Source organism: Notolepis coatsorum (genome assembly GCF_963971535.1).
Source record: "Notolepis coatsorum genome assembly, chromosome: 2".
NCBI classification, from domain to species: Eukaryota; Metazoa; Chordata; class Actinopteri; order Aulopiformes; family Paralepididae; genus Notolepis; species Notolepis coatsorum.
Genome location: NC_140166.1, coordinates 122048754 through 122065952, shown reverse-complemented (window position 1 = coordinate 122065952; position 17199 = coordinate 122048754). Strand labels below are relative to the sequence as shown.

Here is a 17199-nt window from a genome sequence, read left to right as displayed (position 1 = left end):
GATGACCATGACCCTACAACCCTATGACTTTGTGAAGTTGACTGACCCCTACAGCAAACCCTTATGTGTAAATGGACAACGCGATTAATCTGTCTCCGTTTAACTGATTAGGTCTGGGACCTATTCAGGGGGTGGCTGTTGTGAAGGGCCAGATTAAACCGAATATATATATTTATTTATATATATATATTTAATTGTATTTGTATATTCTCTAATATTCCCTGATATCCCTTGTATATTCCTTGTACAATATGCATTGAATATCCATTCTAGCCTACTGAACATCCCATAATAGTCTCCATTCTACTATTGGTCGAGACCTTGGTGCCAGGCTGCCATACCCCTCAGACCCAGTTCAAACGTACCGCTCGACATGTACGAACAAGTCCTAGTTCCGCGTAGGAATTTGGCTACCGCACCACTAATGGGACTATTTGTTCATAGTGCGTATATATACTGCGCTACTAAAGTAGGACTTTCTTTTCAGTCCAGTTTCTTACCCTCCAATAGAGTCACAGACGTAAAGCCTCCCCGCGATGCCACGTGTGGGAGTAAGGCCAAGTTCGGCCTACCATCGGTATTGAGACATCGTGTATATTAATATTTGAATAGTCATATTTGGCACTATATCGTCGAGTTGGACGTAGTCTATTAAGCTAATAATAGTCTGTTAATATATAGTGCTTCGTGCGGTGAGAATACTACCGTAGTCAGTACCCCATCGTTTCGGGCAGAGAACTGGCTGCTTACCCAGGGTGGTTGACCCTATGTGAAGCTGCACCCGAGGAGCCCCAGAGCCGACGAGCGAGTGGACCTGTATACCGGATTATTCTACCGACGACAGCCCGCCTTCCCAGGCACGGATTATGCTTTGGATACTTTGATTATTCTATGGATAAAGACCCCCGACACTACCGTGTGTTGGAACCCCCCCCCCTGGAGAGGACGCAAGGTGAGGAGACGCTCTGCAAGACGAGGTCTCTCCACATCTCTCCCCCGTGGACCGGAGAGAGCCGGCCCACAAAGAGTCCACCTGCTTTCATCTGTGGTCCAAGGATCGCCGGCGCATTGAACGGCACTACAGTGGGTTCACCTGGGATACCCTTGGCCGGACGAGGCAGCTGGATTCTACCCCCCCCCCCCCTCCTACTCCTGTCGGCTTACAAGCGACCGGATTAACCCCCTCTAGTGTATCCAGCCTATAATCATTAAAGTATCATTGCTGTTATTCCTTAACTATTCCAGGTCGTATATCTACCACCTGCGCCTTCAGAGATTGGACATTATCTATTGATATACCGACGAATACTCCTTGCCATAAAAGTGCATACTATTTCAATTCATAAATGTAATTAAGTGATTAAGTGCTTATTCTACACACCATCGCTGTGTAGGAAATAAAGACCTGTTTCTAATTCGTACATTTGTGTTGGATCCGTTTCATCTACGTGAGAGTGTTCATGATAATATATTTATGCCGTGTACTGGGTGGCCGAATATTAAGTACAAAGGTAGTGGTAGTAAGTATCATATCTAGTAATACAGTCAGGGAATTGTACCCCTCAGTTACAATAACGGACCGCTGCTATGGGCAACGCGCAATAATGACCGCTGATACGGGTAACACAGCGCTATTGACCAATCACAATCAAGCATTTTGGTCGCAGACAGTCACGAAAGCTAAGCTCAGCATATGCAGCACAGCTGCACTCATCAGGTAATCAGACCACACACCTGCCGGCTGCCGGCGATGACAGAGGAGCCACAGAACAACTGCGTCTGCAAGACTCTGCATTTGATCTCGTCTTGTCGATGGTGTAAAATGAATTAGGTATATTGTTAGTAAGTTAGCCATGTAATAAGCGGGATAATGTATAGCTATACTCGGTCATTGTCGCAAAATAATTGACCTTCACTGCGTTTAGAACACCTCGCCGCCTCTGTGTTCTAAACTCTGTGTCGGTCAATTATTTTGCGACAATGACCTTGTCCTACATTATCCCTTACATATAGGATACATATTAGGGTTGTGAATATCACCTATATATATATTAGAGGTGGGCATATACATTTTTTTTAATCTAGATTAATCTATCTGCAATCCTGGAGTTAATCTAGATTAATCTAGATTAAAATGGCTCATTTGAAGTCTGCCGAAGGCATTCAAAATATGTTTGTTCTACCTAGGGATGGGTATCGTTAGGATTTTATCGATACTACTACTTTTTTTTTTTTTTTTTAAACTTAATTTTTTAGCGTTTATCGCTTTTTCTGGTCAAGCATGACCGACAGAAACAGGTTGAAATGGGATGTAGAGCAGGGGAAGACATTCTGAGAAATGACGGCGGGTCCGGGAATCGAACTCGTGTCCCCCAGATCCGTGACGAGCACGGTTTTCCCCGACGCAGAAATAGCGCCGAGATATGCGGTGAGCTACGGGAGCTCCCCGATACTACTACTCTTATCGATACTGCTTAACGGTTCGGTACTTTATCGACATTGCTTTATTATTTATAACTTTATAAATAAATATTATTTCTTCAGCAACAGCAGCAGCAATGTTCTTTTATATAACTTTATAAATAAATATAATAAATAAATAGAATTTCTTCAGCAACAGCAGCAACAATGTTTTAAATGTGTCTGAATTATAGACTTTTTATAATAAACAAATGTAAGATAAAAAAAAAAAGATACACTGAATGATTAGTTGTTACCTAAAGCCCTTGGACTCCACTGTAGAGAAGGGGTGCAGGCCTTTGACAACAAACTGGGTCACAGCCCTGTGACACTCATCCCCGTCGTCCCCCCCCTACCTCTGTCATCCTTCCTAGCTGCTAGGGTGAAGGGACTTGGCTTGGCTGGGACGCCTGTATTCGGTGGTGGAGGGAGAGGGAGGAGGCGTGGGCTGTCATCTTTCAAATATATTTGTAGCTAAACAATTATATTTGATTTATTAGCCTATTCGTAATAATTCGTTATTAGCCTAGCTAACTCTGTATTATCTTGGCTTACCTGCAGTGGACGTGCATGGAGATGGAACACTGCGAGCAAAGCAGTCGAAAACGGCGCATTTCTCCAGACTAATGTTATGTTTTGACAACAGATGTTTTGACAAATTGCTTGTATTGCCACCCATACTTGCAAATGTTTTATTGCACTTGTGGCAACGTGCGTTGTCGGCATCGACTTTCGTAAAGTGTACCACTACCCAGACTTTAGTTTTGTTCTCTCCGCCATGATAATAATAATAATAATAATAATAATAATAATAATAATAATAATAATAATAATAATAATAATAATAATAATAATAATAATAATGAGCGCAGAGCTTCAACACTGAGCCACAGATAGGCTCCGCCCTTAACACTTTGCCGCCCAACCACGAGTTAACTCGGGTTTCGGTGCCATGCATTGAGGACCAGAGCCACGAGTTAACTCGTGGCAAGTTGTTATTGTTTTATTCCATATTAATAAACGGATCAAGATCCCCGATCGACTCTGCAGATTTACCCGCCTCCTTGAAATCGGCGACATGCAATACCGGCCAGATCCTCTTAGGGGCGCCATCGCTCCACTGCAGTATCATTGTGGGCGAGTGGATAAATTTTTTTTTTTACTGTCTATGGGCGTTTCATATGAGCCTGGATCCCAAGCGAACATCCTCCACCGTTGATCACGGTTCGAAGCGCAGATTTCAGCCTGGAATAATGGGATTTATGATCAGCCAATGGACATATCGATCTACCAGATGCCGATGAATAATGGGGAAATGCTGCCGGCGATCACATGGGCTGACGGTAGGACACTCTTCGCCCAAATTACAGCCGGATTGGACATTGTTGTATAACGCAAGCGATCGATCAGTGAATGTGGCTACTTGAACGTTAGTTTAGGTTCGTGTTCGATGCTATAAATGTCGCACTTTTATTTTGAAAACCCCAGAAAGGAAGTCATTATATTTGCTTTAGTGACCATCCGGTTCTGTGTTAGCTCCGGTTAGCTACGTGCAGTAGTTAGTATTATATTATCAATACCAGCCATTGGATTACTGTTTTCTAAATTGGGGAGGCTTTTAATCGTCAAGGTAAGAGGATTTTAAGTCATGGTATCCATAAACTTCAATCGGTTCGGATCCTTTGAATTAATGAGAATGTCCACAAACACGGCTTCACGTAGAAATCACTGACTGCGCGCAGAGACGAGTGCTTAGGCAAAAAATTGTTCAGAGTATATTTGCTTAGAAAGCGTAATTGTCTAATTCAATTATTTTTTATTTCTCCACGTTTACATGCGTTTACGTGTTTACATGAACGTTTGAGTTGTATTTGGAGTGTATTTGTTGACTGTATACACTGTAAGGGAACGTCAGGCTATTGTCCTCCCCCACTTCCAGTGATGAAGCTAAGCTACGCTAACGGAGTGACTGTTCCCAAAGCTAAATGTACGCACAGAGACAAAAAAGGTATGTATCTTCTTGTCTAACTCCAGGGAAGATGTTAAATAAGCTAATTTCCCAAAATGTTGGAGTTTTCCTTTAAGTACCCGTATGTGTATGTGTGAGTGAGTGAGTGAGCGGCTCGCTTCTCGTGCAGACAGAGAGAGGAGAGGAGACCCAAGTTTGAGAAATAGATTAACGGCGTCAATTGTATTATCGCACGTTAACACCGTTAATGGCCCAGCTCTAATATATATATATATATATAGGATACATATTAGGGTTGTGAATATCACCTATATATATATATATAGGATACATATTAGGGTTGTGAATGTCACCTATATATATAGGATACATATTAGGGTTGTGAATATCACCTATATATGGGAAAATATTCATATTATTTGACCACATCCCCTTCCATGACTCAACCTTTTGGATTTGTGCTTGTTTATTAAAAGGAGAAAGGTGTTAGAAGCAGGCAGATGGACAGCACAGACCTCCAGGTGACGTCGTCATGCCAAAGCACACAGTCATAGACAGGCCCTGGATCACTGTACTTCTTCTCTAGAGACACCAGCAACTCTGACTGACTCTGAAACTCCTCCTTCTGCAGCTTCTCTGTCTAGAGAGAGAGAGAGAGAGAGCGAGAGAGAGAGAGATAGAGAGAGAGAGACAGAGACAGAGAGGGGGGAGAGAGAGGGCAAAGAGAGAGATAGAGAGAGGGCGGAGAGATAGAGAGGGCGGAGAGAGAGAGCGAGGGCGGAGACAGAGAGAGCGGAGAGAGAGAGAGAGAGAGGGAGAGAGGGCGGAGAGAGAAAGAGAGGGAGAGAAAGAGAGGGAGAGAGAGAAAGGGAGAGATAGAGGGCGGAAGGAGAGACAGATTAGGATACAACGCAATGCCATGCCTACTACCTTATATGTGCAAATAGAATAAGCAGCAGCACAAACAAAAAGCATAGTTTTCCGTCCTGACCTGGGAGGGGGAGGGGTGAGCGAGGTCAAACTCGTCCGATCTGCGGCTGGCTTCTGCCAGGGCCGCTCTGTGTGCCGGATCCCACAGTTTCTCCTTGCGTTCTTTCTGTCGGAGGCAAACAGAAACGGCACTTAAAACATTCATAACTACGTACCTACAGCATACTATAGTCTACACATATAACTCTGTATGACAGCATGTACAATAGTGCAGTATATACCGTATATATACATTCATATATTTATACTGTATATATATATATATAAATGCTGTCAATAGATTAAAAAAAATTTAACTAATTAATCTCACAATTTTCTGTAATTAATCTAGATTAAAAATATCATTTTTCTACTTAAACCGAAGCTTGTAACAGATATTTACTTGAGTAAAATCATGGAATTAATGTAAAAACACAAAGAAAGTATATTTAGATTCAAAGACTATTTTAATAGCTTTCTTTGAATAGTTTCTCTCCTGTGAAATACAAATGTTCAACAAAACCATCAACATTGACTCAGCTAGACCTCTTTCTTATATCCGCGGCGTTAACAGAAATAAAAACAACCCAGGCCTATGTTAAAGTGCAGATTGGCTTAGAGGACGATAATGTCTTGTATGAACTACCCTAGCCTTTTGTCCTCTCGCCAGGCCGTCATTGTAAATAAGAATTTGTTCTTATTTGACCTGGCTGGTTAAATAAGGTTAAAAAAATATGATTAAAAAAAAATGCTGGGCGCCCCAGTGGCGAACCACATAGCGCGCTCAGCCGCGACACGGCCGACCCGGGTTCGACTCCCGAACCCGTCGTTATTTGCCGAATGTCTTCCCCCCACTCTGTCTCCCATTCCTCCTCTGTCTCTCTCTACTGGACTGCCCAGTAGCAATAAAGCGATAAAAACGCCAAAAAAGAAATCTTAAAAAAAATAAATAAATAAAAAAAAATTGCTATAGATAACATTCAGCCACTAGATGTCAGACTAGGGCACCAGCATGTAATATATCCAATCAGGTGCATTCCACGTGGCACACATGTAAACAACAACATTCATTATCAATCGTTTTTGGGGGGTTGGGAGATATACTTTTTATTCTGCACATTTCTAAAAGCTGTGGATGTATTTTTTTTTAATGATTACTGTACATACAATTTTTATCTATAGCACCTTTAATTTAATTTAATATAACTTAACGCACGTTTCTTTCTACCAGACGAACTCTAGGAGATGCGTACCTGTATTCTCTCTTTGAGGGCCTTGGGGAAGAACTCATAGCCATTTTTAACTCCAATGTGATACTTCCCTGATGGATTGACCCAGGCAGAAGGTATCTAGAGAGAGAGAGAGAATAGAAGACAGAAGACAGACGCAGAGAGAGAGAGAGGTGAGGAGGAGAAACACAGCTCTGAATGTGATCATGTGGTGATGAGTGAAGAAAGCAACACAGAAGGGGAGCTCCCGTAGCTCACCGCATATCTCGGCGCTATTTCTGCGTCGGGGAAAACCGTGCTCGTCACGGATCTGGGGGACACGAGTTCGATTCCCGGACCCGCCGTCATTTCTCAGAATGTCTTCCCCTGCTCTACATCCCATTTCAACCTGTTTCTGTCGGTCATGCTTGACCAGAAAAAGCGATAAACGCTAAAAAATAAAGTAAAAAAAAAAAAAAAGCAACACAGAAGCTGTGACAGCACTCCGCGGTTAAACACTATTATCTCAGGTGGCAGAACTCAAGAACTTTTAGGAATGTCTGATCACTAAGTGCGTCTGACTCTTAACCACCTAACCTGCACGGACTACAATGTATAACGTCTGACATATATCATGCCAGTTAGGTTAGGGTACCTTATGTATACTGAACCTGTGTATACGGTTAACTTTACTCATAGTATATATATATATATATTAGTGCTGTCAATCGATTAAAATATTTAATCGCATGATTGTCCATAGTTAACTCGCGATTAATCGCAAATTAATAGCATTTTCTTTTATCTACCTTAACACTTTCCCTGCCACGCTATTTGAGCATCTTATACCATTCTCTGCCAGCACTGTAAGTCTATGGAGATGTTCACCTTCTTTGCAGGGCTATAACTTTTTAAATTGTATTGCTAAATTGACATTACTATGGCCCATTCAACATCGATTATCTATCGTTCAGGATGTAGGAAGGTTTTACTTTTTCATGCATAAATTCATACGAAAATACCGTCTAGAATATAAATATGTTTTTATCGTTTTCTGCAGTAATTCCTAGAACGTGAGATATAGGCATAAATGCATATATAGATTATCAAATGCCGTTTGTTGCCGATTCACGCTATATAAAAAATTTCAACTGTACATGATCCTAAACGTTATGACTGATCATGCGCGGATGAACTGAGGGGGGGGGGGGGGGGGGGGTCGTTTATAATTCCGTGATCGTCGTTAAATGCTTTATGTAGTATGGGTGATATATGGATCAGAGCGGTTTGATTTGATTTGAAATCTTTATTTCGAACATGCAATGAATACAAACAAACAACAAAAGCAAAACACAACTCAATCTACATGTTCGAAAAGGAGTAGGAAGAAGTATACACTTATTTAATCCTACCCCTTTTCCACTACTCAAATGAGTACTATTTTAAAACATAAAATTATATATATATATATGCAAAACAAAAAAACAAAAACTATATATGTAAAACATGAAAGAAATAAAATAAAAATGTAAACACCCGTGAATATCAAGTCCCTTCCTCATCCCTGTACCTTGTGAACATAATTTCCTTATACATCAGTTTGAATTGTCTCATGTTTGGACATTGCTTTATCACCACATTTGCATGGATAATAATAAACAAACAGGCTGAAAGTAACGTCAGCCTCCTCTTACCGTTGGGCAATGAGACTGGAGCAAAAAGATCCCAGTTATTTGATGGGGATCGAGTCGATCGATTATTGAGTTATGGCAGCGATCACTACACATGGACGTGTGTATACAGTCCCGCAACGATATGCGAGTGGCCGGACGCATTTCGGAGACGCACCGAGATCCAACCGTCCATTTCCGGTTTGGCAACTCGCCGATCATCCACCAGGGGGCAGTATTGAAGCGTTGCAGAGTTGTGCCGGCTCACACAGCATCAGACCGTGAGGGAAATATGAATAACATGGCGAAAATATGAAATATGATCTCAATAACGTTGTACGCCGTGGATTGGCAGAATTCGCATGAACTTGAAACCCGTCGTACGACGTTTATGGCGCAGGATGTGTTAACCTATAGGGGGACCCTGCTTTTCTTTATCATAAATCGATCAATAGAGACCGCATTAGATTCCCAATTATCATATCATGGGGTATCATTGGAAAGCCACACTCATTGGCTACAACCCTGTGCAAAGATTTTCGAGATCGCCAAATGATTGACGGAGCTAGAGACCCGGGAGTTGGGAGTGGTAATGTGTACTTTTGCGTACTTTGGGGCACGCCTCACATATCGGCATATAACTCGAGAATTGCTGAACGGATTTTGTCACCTGAAAGGGCAATCGACAGGCAACAAATAGGGCTTTAATTCTATCTATATATTGTATTAAAAGAAATGCACACCCGAGCCACTAGATGTCGGCAAAGAATATATATATATATATATATATATATATATATACATATTCAGATTCTAATTCTTTATTGCCCATATTTATTGCAACGTATAATATAACTGATTAGGGCATACAGACCGTCATCTGCACCCATGATTTACTGTTTACTTTCTCATATTCAGAGTTAATTATATTGTTTACACCGTTTATTTTTTATCTTTAGTATAATTATATTGCCTATGTTTATGTCTTTCTACTCCCTCCCCATACTGCTGACGCCCAAATTTCCCGAAGAGGATCAATAAAGGAATATCTCATCTTATCGTATATGGGTGTCATTTTGGCTACTTTCAGACTCATGGAATCTGATATTTTCTATTCCGATTTGGGCCACTTTCATAATAGTCCTAAATCAGATACAGGTCAGATTTTTTGCAACGCGACCTCAGTCAGAACAGTCAAGCGACTTTTACATCACTCTAGATTGACGTTTGTCAAATCTTATGTCCATCTTCTTTATTGTTGACCAGTTCACACAGGAATTTCATCTTGGCCACATTTTAAAATAATGTGAATAGCCAAACAAAAACTAAAATCTGATCCAAGCAATAAACGAGAGTGAACATAGCCTTAGATGGTACAATAACACAGATTAATAATAATAATGCATAATAAATAATGCAGCCACATCACAAGGGTCTGTTGAAGTTGGCAATGCTGTTTGGGGGCCATTATGGGTCACGTAATACGTTTGTAGTGTGTAATTCCATAGTAAGTATTTATAGGCATGTTATGACTTTCTCTTGGAAATGGGAGTGGGTTTCTTCATCAAGTGCTTATCATTAGGGCTCAAGTATCTTGTGTTTCATCATAAATAAAATGTCTTGCATGTATACAGTCTCTTCTACTGCTGCACAGTACCCTGTTGATCCAAACGATGAATGGGACTCTGAATTTATGGCTTGTGTGATCTTTAAATCTGTGTGTTTTAACTCTGGCTCTAGCAATGCTAGAACATAAAACGTAATTTGGGAGCAAGCCACCCCTTGATACGTACACCTATAAATATACCAGAAAATGCAAATTTTGGAAGACAAGGCACGTTCATTTTATTATATTTATTTTTTGGGGCTTTCTGTATTTTTCACGCATCCCAATTTTTTGTCGTTATGCCAATTCCCTTCTTGGTCGTTGCGTGCATTGCCCCACTGTCGGCCTGGGGAGGGTGTAGAACTACCACATGCCTCCTCCGATATATGTCGCCAGACACTTCTTTTCACCTGACAGCGAGAAGTTTGACTGGGGGAACATAACGCATGCGGAGGTTCGTGCCATTTCCCCCAGATCCCCTCCCTGCTGAACAGGCGGCCTGACCGACCACTGCGACCAGTAGGAGCCGCAGTTTACAACGACCAGGACACATACCCCACCGGCTTCCCACCCGCTAACACTGCCAATTGTGTTAGTAGGGACGACTGACCAAGCCGGCGGTACAAGGCACGTTCATTTTAACGTAATTACATTAATCTGGGACACTGGAAAGCGGATTGTGAAATGAATAGAAGGGCTACCTACTACCTAGCCTACAATTTAGATTTAGATAATTACAGTTAGAATATTTAACATTTTACCAGCCTTGAACGATAGCAGGTTTTGACTATCCACTTTGCAAAATAATGTCAGGGTAGAAATGTTTCTTCATCAAAGCTGTTCCGTCATGAGCGTAGCTTGCTAGCTCGACGGCTTGTCACTGAAAACAGTAGGGAAGGAAAATTCCGACTGAAATAGTCGACCAATGGGCTGGTAGTACGCGCAGTCAACATCCTGTTGAGTCAGACTAATAAGTGAAGAAGGCTGCAGACCTGCAGTGTTCTGCCAGACAGCCCGGCCACCGTCCCATCTTCTTTGGGTTCCACCACTGTGGTCATGTTCACGTCGCCGCTGCCCGTCGTGTCGATGATGTCGAGGATCTTTGGCTTCCCCTCGGTCGTGACCTGAAGAGAAGGAGGAGCGAGTGATCATCGACAATCCACAGTAGGAGGGAATATCAGGCTGGGTGGGTGGCCCACGTTTGAAACAGTTCACTACCGTGCACTTTCACCAAAATCAAACACACCCAGGCACACATGCGTGCACGTGAAGGAGAGGATTGATTGATTGATTGATTGAAAACTTTATTAACAGATTGCAGATCTGGTACAATACAGTACAGCTCAATACACACAATTGTTAAGGGGATGCAGACCAGAGAAAGACTTTCGTCTTGTTTACATCAGGGTCCCCCATTTTCAATTCATCAGGACATATATGACATACATGACATACCAGGGTTCGAAATTAACGGGGGCTTGGGGCAAAATGCCCTCGAAAATTGACCAAATGCCCTCGAAAATCAGTTAAGGGGGGCAAAAAAAGCCCCCGACAGTTTACTAATTATATATTATATATATGCTCTACAGTGCGAGCATTTCCCTCGTATTTGCCCCTAATAATAATATGTGTGTGTGCAAACCGGAAAAATCATTTACTTGCAGTGTGCGAGACAGACGAGTGATTGTGAAGATTACAAAACAGCTCCGCTGTTAATAGTTCAGATTGAAACTGGACTGAAATTCAGTTTTTGGGTGGAATGTTTGTTCCAAGGAGGAGGGAGGCGGGGCCCGCTGCGTGTTACAGGGAGATGCTTCCAGGCACTTGAGACTGAGAGGATGCGAACACAGACAGAGCGCTCTGCTTTCATCAAGCATTACACTGCTATCTTAACGTTAGCAAGCTAAGCATCTGCATAGCGCGACCTGTGTAACGTTAAGTAACTTGTGTTCGGCGGGGAAAGACCGTTCCATTTGTAACACAACTCCAAAGAATAACATCCAAATCCGATCCCGATGCGCATTTCCTTCATTCCACAGCGCTGAGCGCGCAACGTATTTCATTGATCGATCTGGCCAGAGCCTATACTCACAAGTCACAAACGTTGCGTGTGTGGGGTTTTTCATCAATTTGAAACAAGCCTCTTGACTGTTGGAATTAGGGATGTTAAAAATAAAATATCTAATAATATTATTCAATATTAGACATTCATTGATCCAGAGGCAACCGGTTATTCGTCTGCTATTTGTAGATATATCAAGACAACAACACAACTTGCCCTCAGGGACAATAATATTTAATCTATTTAGATAGAGTATGTATGTATTATTTACAGATAATTGAAGGTACCTCAAAACATGAAACCAAGCCATGATGTCACACATCGTGTGCGTGTGTGTGTGTGTTACTTGAACAATTGTCACTGTGCTCCTAAATTTCTGTGTGCTCCTAAATTTGTATTTTATTTATTAACATTTTATTTAGGAGCACATGTGCTCCTTGGGAAAAAGGTTAGCGTAGAGCCCTATATATGGAGACATTAACATTACGTTATCAAACATAGGGACGAAGACTGTAAAAAAAAGTGTCAACAATGTTTTATAATCTTTGTTAACACTTTGACTGCCGGAAAACGCTTAAAAGCGTCATTCCCGGCCATGCTCAAGTTGCCGGAGGACGCTTTACAGCGTCCTTATATCAATATTTCAAAAATCTGCGATCGGATTCATATTTCCCCTCCGCTGGCCTGAGATCCACCAGGAGGACCCACTGAGCTCTCTGGCGGTTCAGGAGCGCCATCTGGTGGCCGATCGGCGCAATCGCTTAACAGGAAGTGCTATGGAGGTTGTGCTGATCGGCCGTATTACTTCCGGGCACTCGCTATAGGTTCCGGGACTCGATCTCGACACACTACATAGTGATCGATTGCCAATAACTCGATAAACAACATGATTTGGACGTATATACCATTATACAAGCTGGAAATGGACCGGGTAAATCTACATCCCATAATGATAAAATTTCTACTCTACGATGATCGCCCAACGGCGCGCGGAGACTGGGGTGAGTTTTAGCGTGTAAAATTACCGTCTTCGATACTAACTGCTATGATCAACATTTGACCCACATTAGATCTTGGTATAACGCTGCCCATGGAATTATAAACGCCCCCTAGCCCATCCGGTCAACATCAGATGATGTAGGGCTGGGCGATATAACGATAACGATAAATATCGCGATATATTTTAATAATCGATATCGAATATCGAAATTTAAAAAAAACGAAAAATCGTTTTTTTTTTTTTTTTTTTCTCTTTTTTTTCTTTTTTTTACCTGCAACAGGGCAGTTTTAAAACCAGAGACAGTGGACAGACTTGTCTTTCTTGCCTGCAACTTAAAGTAATGGCTTTGCTTGTCCAAATGACAATACTGACCAAATTCAGATTTCTTTTTCTCTTGTCCATTTATTTTGTTTGCTTTCTAATTTAAAATACAGTTTGAAACCGTCTGTACACAGTAGGCTATGTGTGCTAGCAGAACTAGACTCCAGTCACGAGTCACAGTGCACATGTGCGGTGGTTTGTCCACCAAAAAAGCGCCAAAAGATCGAAAATAAACGAGCAGAGCCAGAACTGTTCAACTCCCCTGGAGCCACAGCCAGCAGAGAAGCCGGTTTACTTTAGCTTTTAAACCAGCTGCAGCCTGAGAACTGGAGTGTGAGGGGATGTAACACTAAAGATGGCAGCAATGACAAAGAATTGCTGCAAAATAAACATACAGCTGTTGTTAAAAAAAAAAAAAAATTTATACTTATAACAATTCGATAATTATCGATATCGAGAAATAAAATAAAATTATCATATAGTTATCGCGATATGATTTTTTTCCATATCGCCCAGCCCTAAGATGATGTGTAGTAACTTCTAGAAGTACGTCTAGTTGGAATTTTTTATATCGCGCTGATTGCCATAAAACTGTATTGCATCATCAATATAATGCATTTGGGGCTATAGATCACGTTCTGGAGAAAGCTGCAGAAAGAGATGAAAACATACTTATACATTAGACCATACTTTACTATGAATATGTGAATGAAAAAGTTTAACGTTGCTACACAATGAACAATACATATAGGACTTTGAATGGGCCCTAATAATGGCAATGTAGCAATAGAATTTAAAAAGTTATAGCCATGCAAAGAAGGGGTACTTCTCCATAGACAAATAGAGCCGGCAACCTATGGTATATCATGAATTTAACCCATGGCAACCAAAGTGTTAATTTTCATTATAAAAATGTTGTGCCCCCGAAATACAAAAAAAGCCCCCGAAAATCAATTAAGGGGGGCAAAAAAAGCCCTTGAAAAAAAATGTTAATTTCTAACCCTGTGACATACAGATAGACAGTACTGCTACATCTATACATTTATGACATACCAGATTTGCAAATACAGTACTGTTTGTGATACAAAAAGAGTCCAGAAAAGGGAGTATATACATTTGACGTAAAAACTGTACATTGGAGGAGGTTGGGTGGGGTTGGGTGGGGAAACACTACAAGCAAAACTGTACATTGGAAATATTGACAACCATACTAGGTCATTTACTGTACATTGGAGGGGGTTGGGTTAGGACATTTACAGGGGCCAGTTTCGAATTGCAGTCTCCCGTAGGTGTTCTTTGAGAGTGGTTTTGAAAGTGGGTAGTGATTCACATTCCTTTACAGCTTTAGGTAGGGCGTTCCACATTGATGTGGCATAATTGCGAAACGTGTTTAGTCCCTTGTTTGAGCCGAATCTGGGTTTAACATGATTTGTGGAGCTCCCTCTGGTGTTGTGATCGTGGTATTCACTGACCTTTGGGAAGTATTTTGACATGTACATGGGTACCTTGGTCGTGTAGTGTATCTTGTAGACCAGGCCCAGGAGAGATGGAGAATAGTAAAATATAGGCTACATTTGTAGGCTACTATAAAGCCATTACTTGTTGCCGATTTAATAAAAGAAAGAAAGCATTTTTGTTGTAAACTGTAGCCTAAGTTACTCAAATATTATGTTTTACATTTAGTCATTTATCCAAAGTGCTAGGCACGTTGGAACTTTAAATCAGTAGGGGGTACGGCCTTTGAGATATATATTTTTTTTTGCGCAGTGGAGAAAAACAGAGTCGGGACACATTTCCTCTAGCCTGTACCCCCCAGACATGTTGCTGGCCCCGTCAAAACAGTATCCTATCAGCCTCTCCATGGGCAGGTCTAGGCGTAAAAGAATGTATTTTATACACAAAAACAGCGTCTCGGCTGTTGTGTCTGGGCCGGGCATTGTAAAAACCCCAAAAGAAGTTCTGAGCTTCCAAGTTGTCATCGGCGAACTGTATATTACACGAGAATTGTTCTTCCAGTGACATCAGTGGTTCCGTCAGCGCTCAAGCCAAAGAATGGGCTTTTGGATGCTTTGCCTCTAATTTGTCGCTGAATATCATGGGCAAACAGCTGTAAGATTTCGTTTTGGATGTTGTTGGACATCCAGTTGTCTCTCTTTTGGAGCCAATTCTTCAACTTGGAATCAGACTCGGTTGCGCAAATGCGCACTCTTTCCATCATCAGCTGCCATAACACCCCATCCCTATCACCCCTCAGTGGAAGCTTCTGGCGCCCGAGGGGGGGTATAGGGGAACAGACTCGGTTAACTCTTCAATACCTGATGCTGAGGCTGAACCTGTCGTCTCTGTCTCTCTCTGACGTTTATCAGATTTAGTGGGACTGTCACTGGGACCGGCGGGACGTTTCGAAAAGAAATCTGATATTTTTCTTTTCTGGGAGTGAGACATTCTGTGCTAGCAAAGTCTGACTACTAGCTCAAATCGACTGACGCGACTGCGCAAGCACTGTATCACAGTAGCTCAGTGGTTCGTGGCGCGTGGGAAGGGCGGGAGACGGGAGGTGAATACAATTAGTTGTTTCACCTGTCATTCAATCAGTCTGTGACAGTCTGTCATCACTCGAAAATCTACTCTGCTGCAATCTTGTAGGTTTTACACGTATGATTGTGTACGTACAGTAGTGTAATGAATGAATGAAAACGTTATTAACAGATTGGCTACAATACATCACATCAATACACACAATATTAAAATGGTGAAGTGCTTTGAGCAGGATAAACTTATAATATACAGTGTTACAGTTATACAGTTACAGTATATAATATACAAATATATAAATACTGTCGTAAAAAATAAAATAAAAATGATAAAAAAATATATATATTCTTTGCCGCAGCCCCCCCTTCCAACGTGCCTGATTAAGTGACTTACAAATTGTGGACAACACAAGTCAACATGAGGGGTAAAAGTTACATCTATAGCAACCAAGGGTCATAGTTGTATAGACATAAGGTAAAAGACAGTAAGAAGGTTATCAGTTTTTCTTTCTCAAATATTGATTCAAAAGGTATTTACATATAGACTTGTAAGAGTTTGTTTGCACACATTGGACAGACTACTAGATGATGGGGAGTCTCCTTTGCTGTTCCTTGTACAGTGTCAAAGTTCAGCTAATTGAATGGAGGGGGCGGGGGTCATTGTAGCCCCAGGACCACTAAGTTAGTGCTTGGCAATCACTATTACTATTACTACTATTGCCCAACGTGACTAGGCAATTAAACGTGGACGCTAACTGGCTAGCTCGTGTTGTTTACGTTTGCTAACTACTAGTTGGCCGTTAGCTGAACAAGAGATGAGTGGTACACACCGGTATGATGGTAGAATCGAGGGTGTTATGAAGCTAAATAATGATGCCTAAACGTTAGCTAAATTCAGCAGGCTCGGATCACTGATGGGCTAACTAACATAACAGTATTATTCACTAGCTGGCTAACCAGCTAGCACCCCTAACTGTCAAGTCTGTACAGTTTTACTAGTATAAAAGACCATAACTGTCTTGTCATTTAGAATGTTCTGACAGCTCCCCGTACGGCTATTCGGTCGACTAGCTAACGATAGTAAACTGTCACCACCAGCCGCTGTGCCGACTGTCTGAATGAACGGGGCCTTCACTGCTAGCCCGCCAGCTAACGCGCCGTGTTAAAGTGTACCTGCATGCCCGGGGCCCCCGGGTCCACGCCGGTGTCGAGGATAGCGATGAGCACGCCCCGTCCATCGCACTCCGGGAACCTGGCGAGGTAAGAGGCCGCACCGGTCTCTTTTTTGGGGAGCAGCCCGTGGAAGGGGAACGGTTCCTCGGTAGTATGAGCAGCCATGATCAAAAAAGGGTGACAATGAAAACAAAAGCTGCGAAATGGGGAAGAGAGAGAGCAGCAAC

The 17199-nt window shown here is 41.8% G+C and overlaps 1 protein-coding gene across 2 annotated transcripts in view; it reads right to left on the bottom strand.

The window, feature by feature from the left end:
* Window positions 1–17199, bottom strand: part of tpp2 (tripeptidyl peptidase 2) — a 97155-nt gene extending 79956 nt beyond the window's left edge. For both annotated transcript variants that reach the window (XM_084338242.1, XM_084338243.1), the window contains exons 1-5: window positions 16973–17199; window positions 10875–11006; window positions 6652–6747; window positions 5421–5525; window positions 4945–5069 (exon numbers count right to left, since the gene is read on the bottom strand). In XM_084338242.1, coding sequence (XP_084194368.1) covers window positions 4945–5069; window positions 5421–5525; window positions 6652–6747; window positions 10875–11006; window positions 16973–17137 — 623 coding nt within the window. In that variant the 5' untranslated portion in view covers window positions 17138–17199. The remainder of the gene's footprint in view (window positions 1–4944; window positions 5070–5420; window positions 5526–6651; window positions 6748–10874; window positions 11007–16972) is intronic.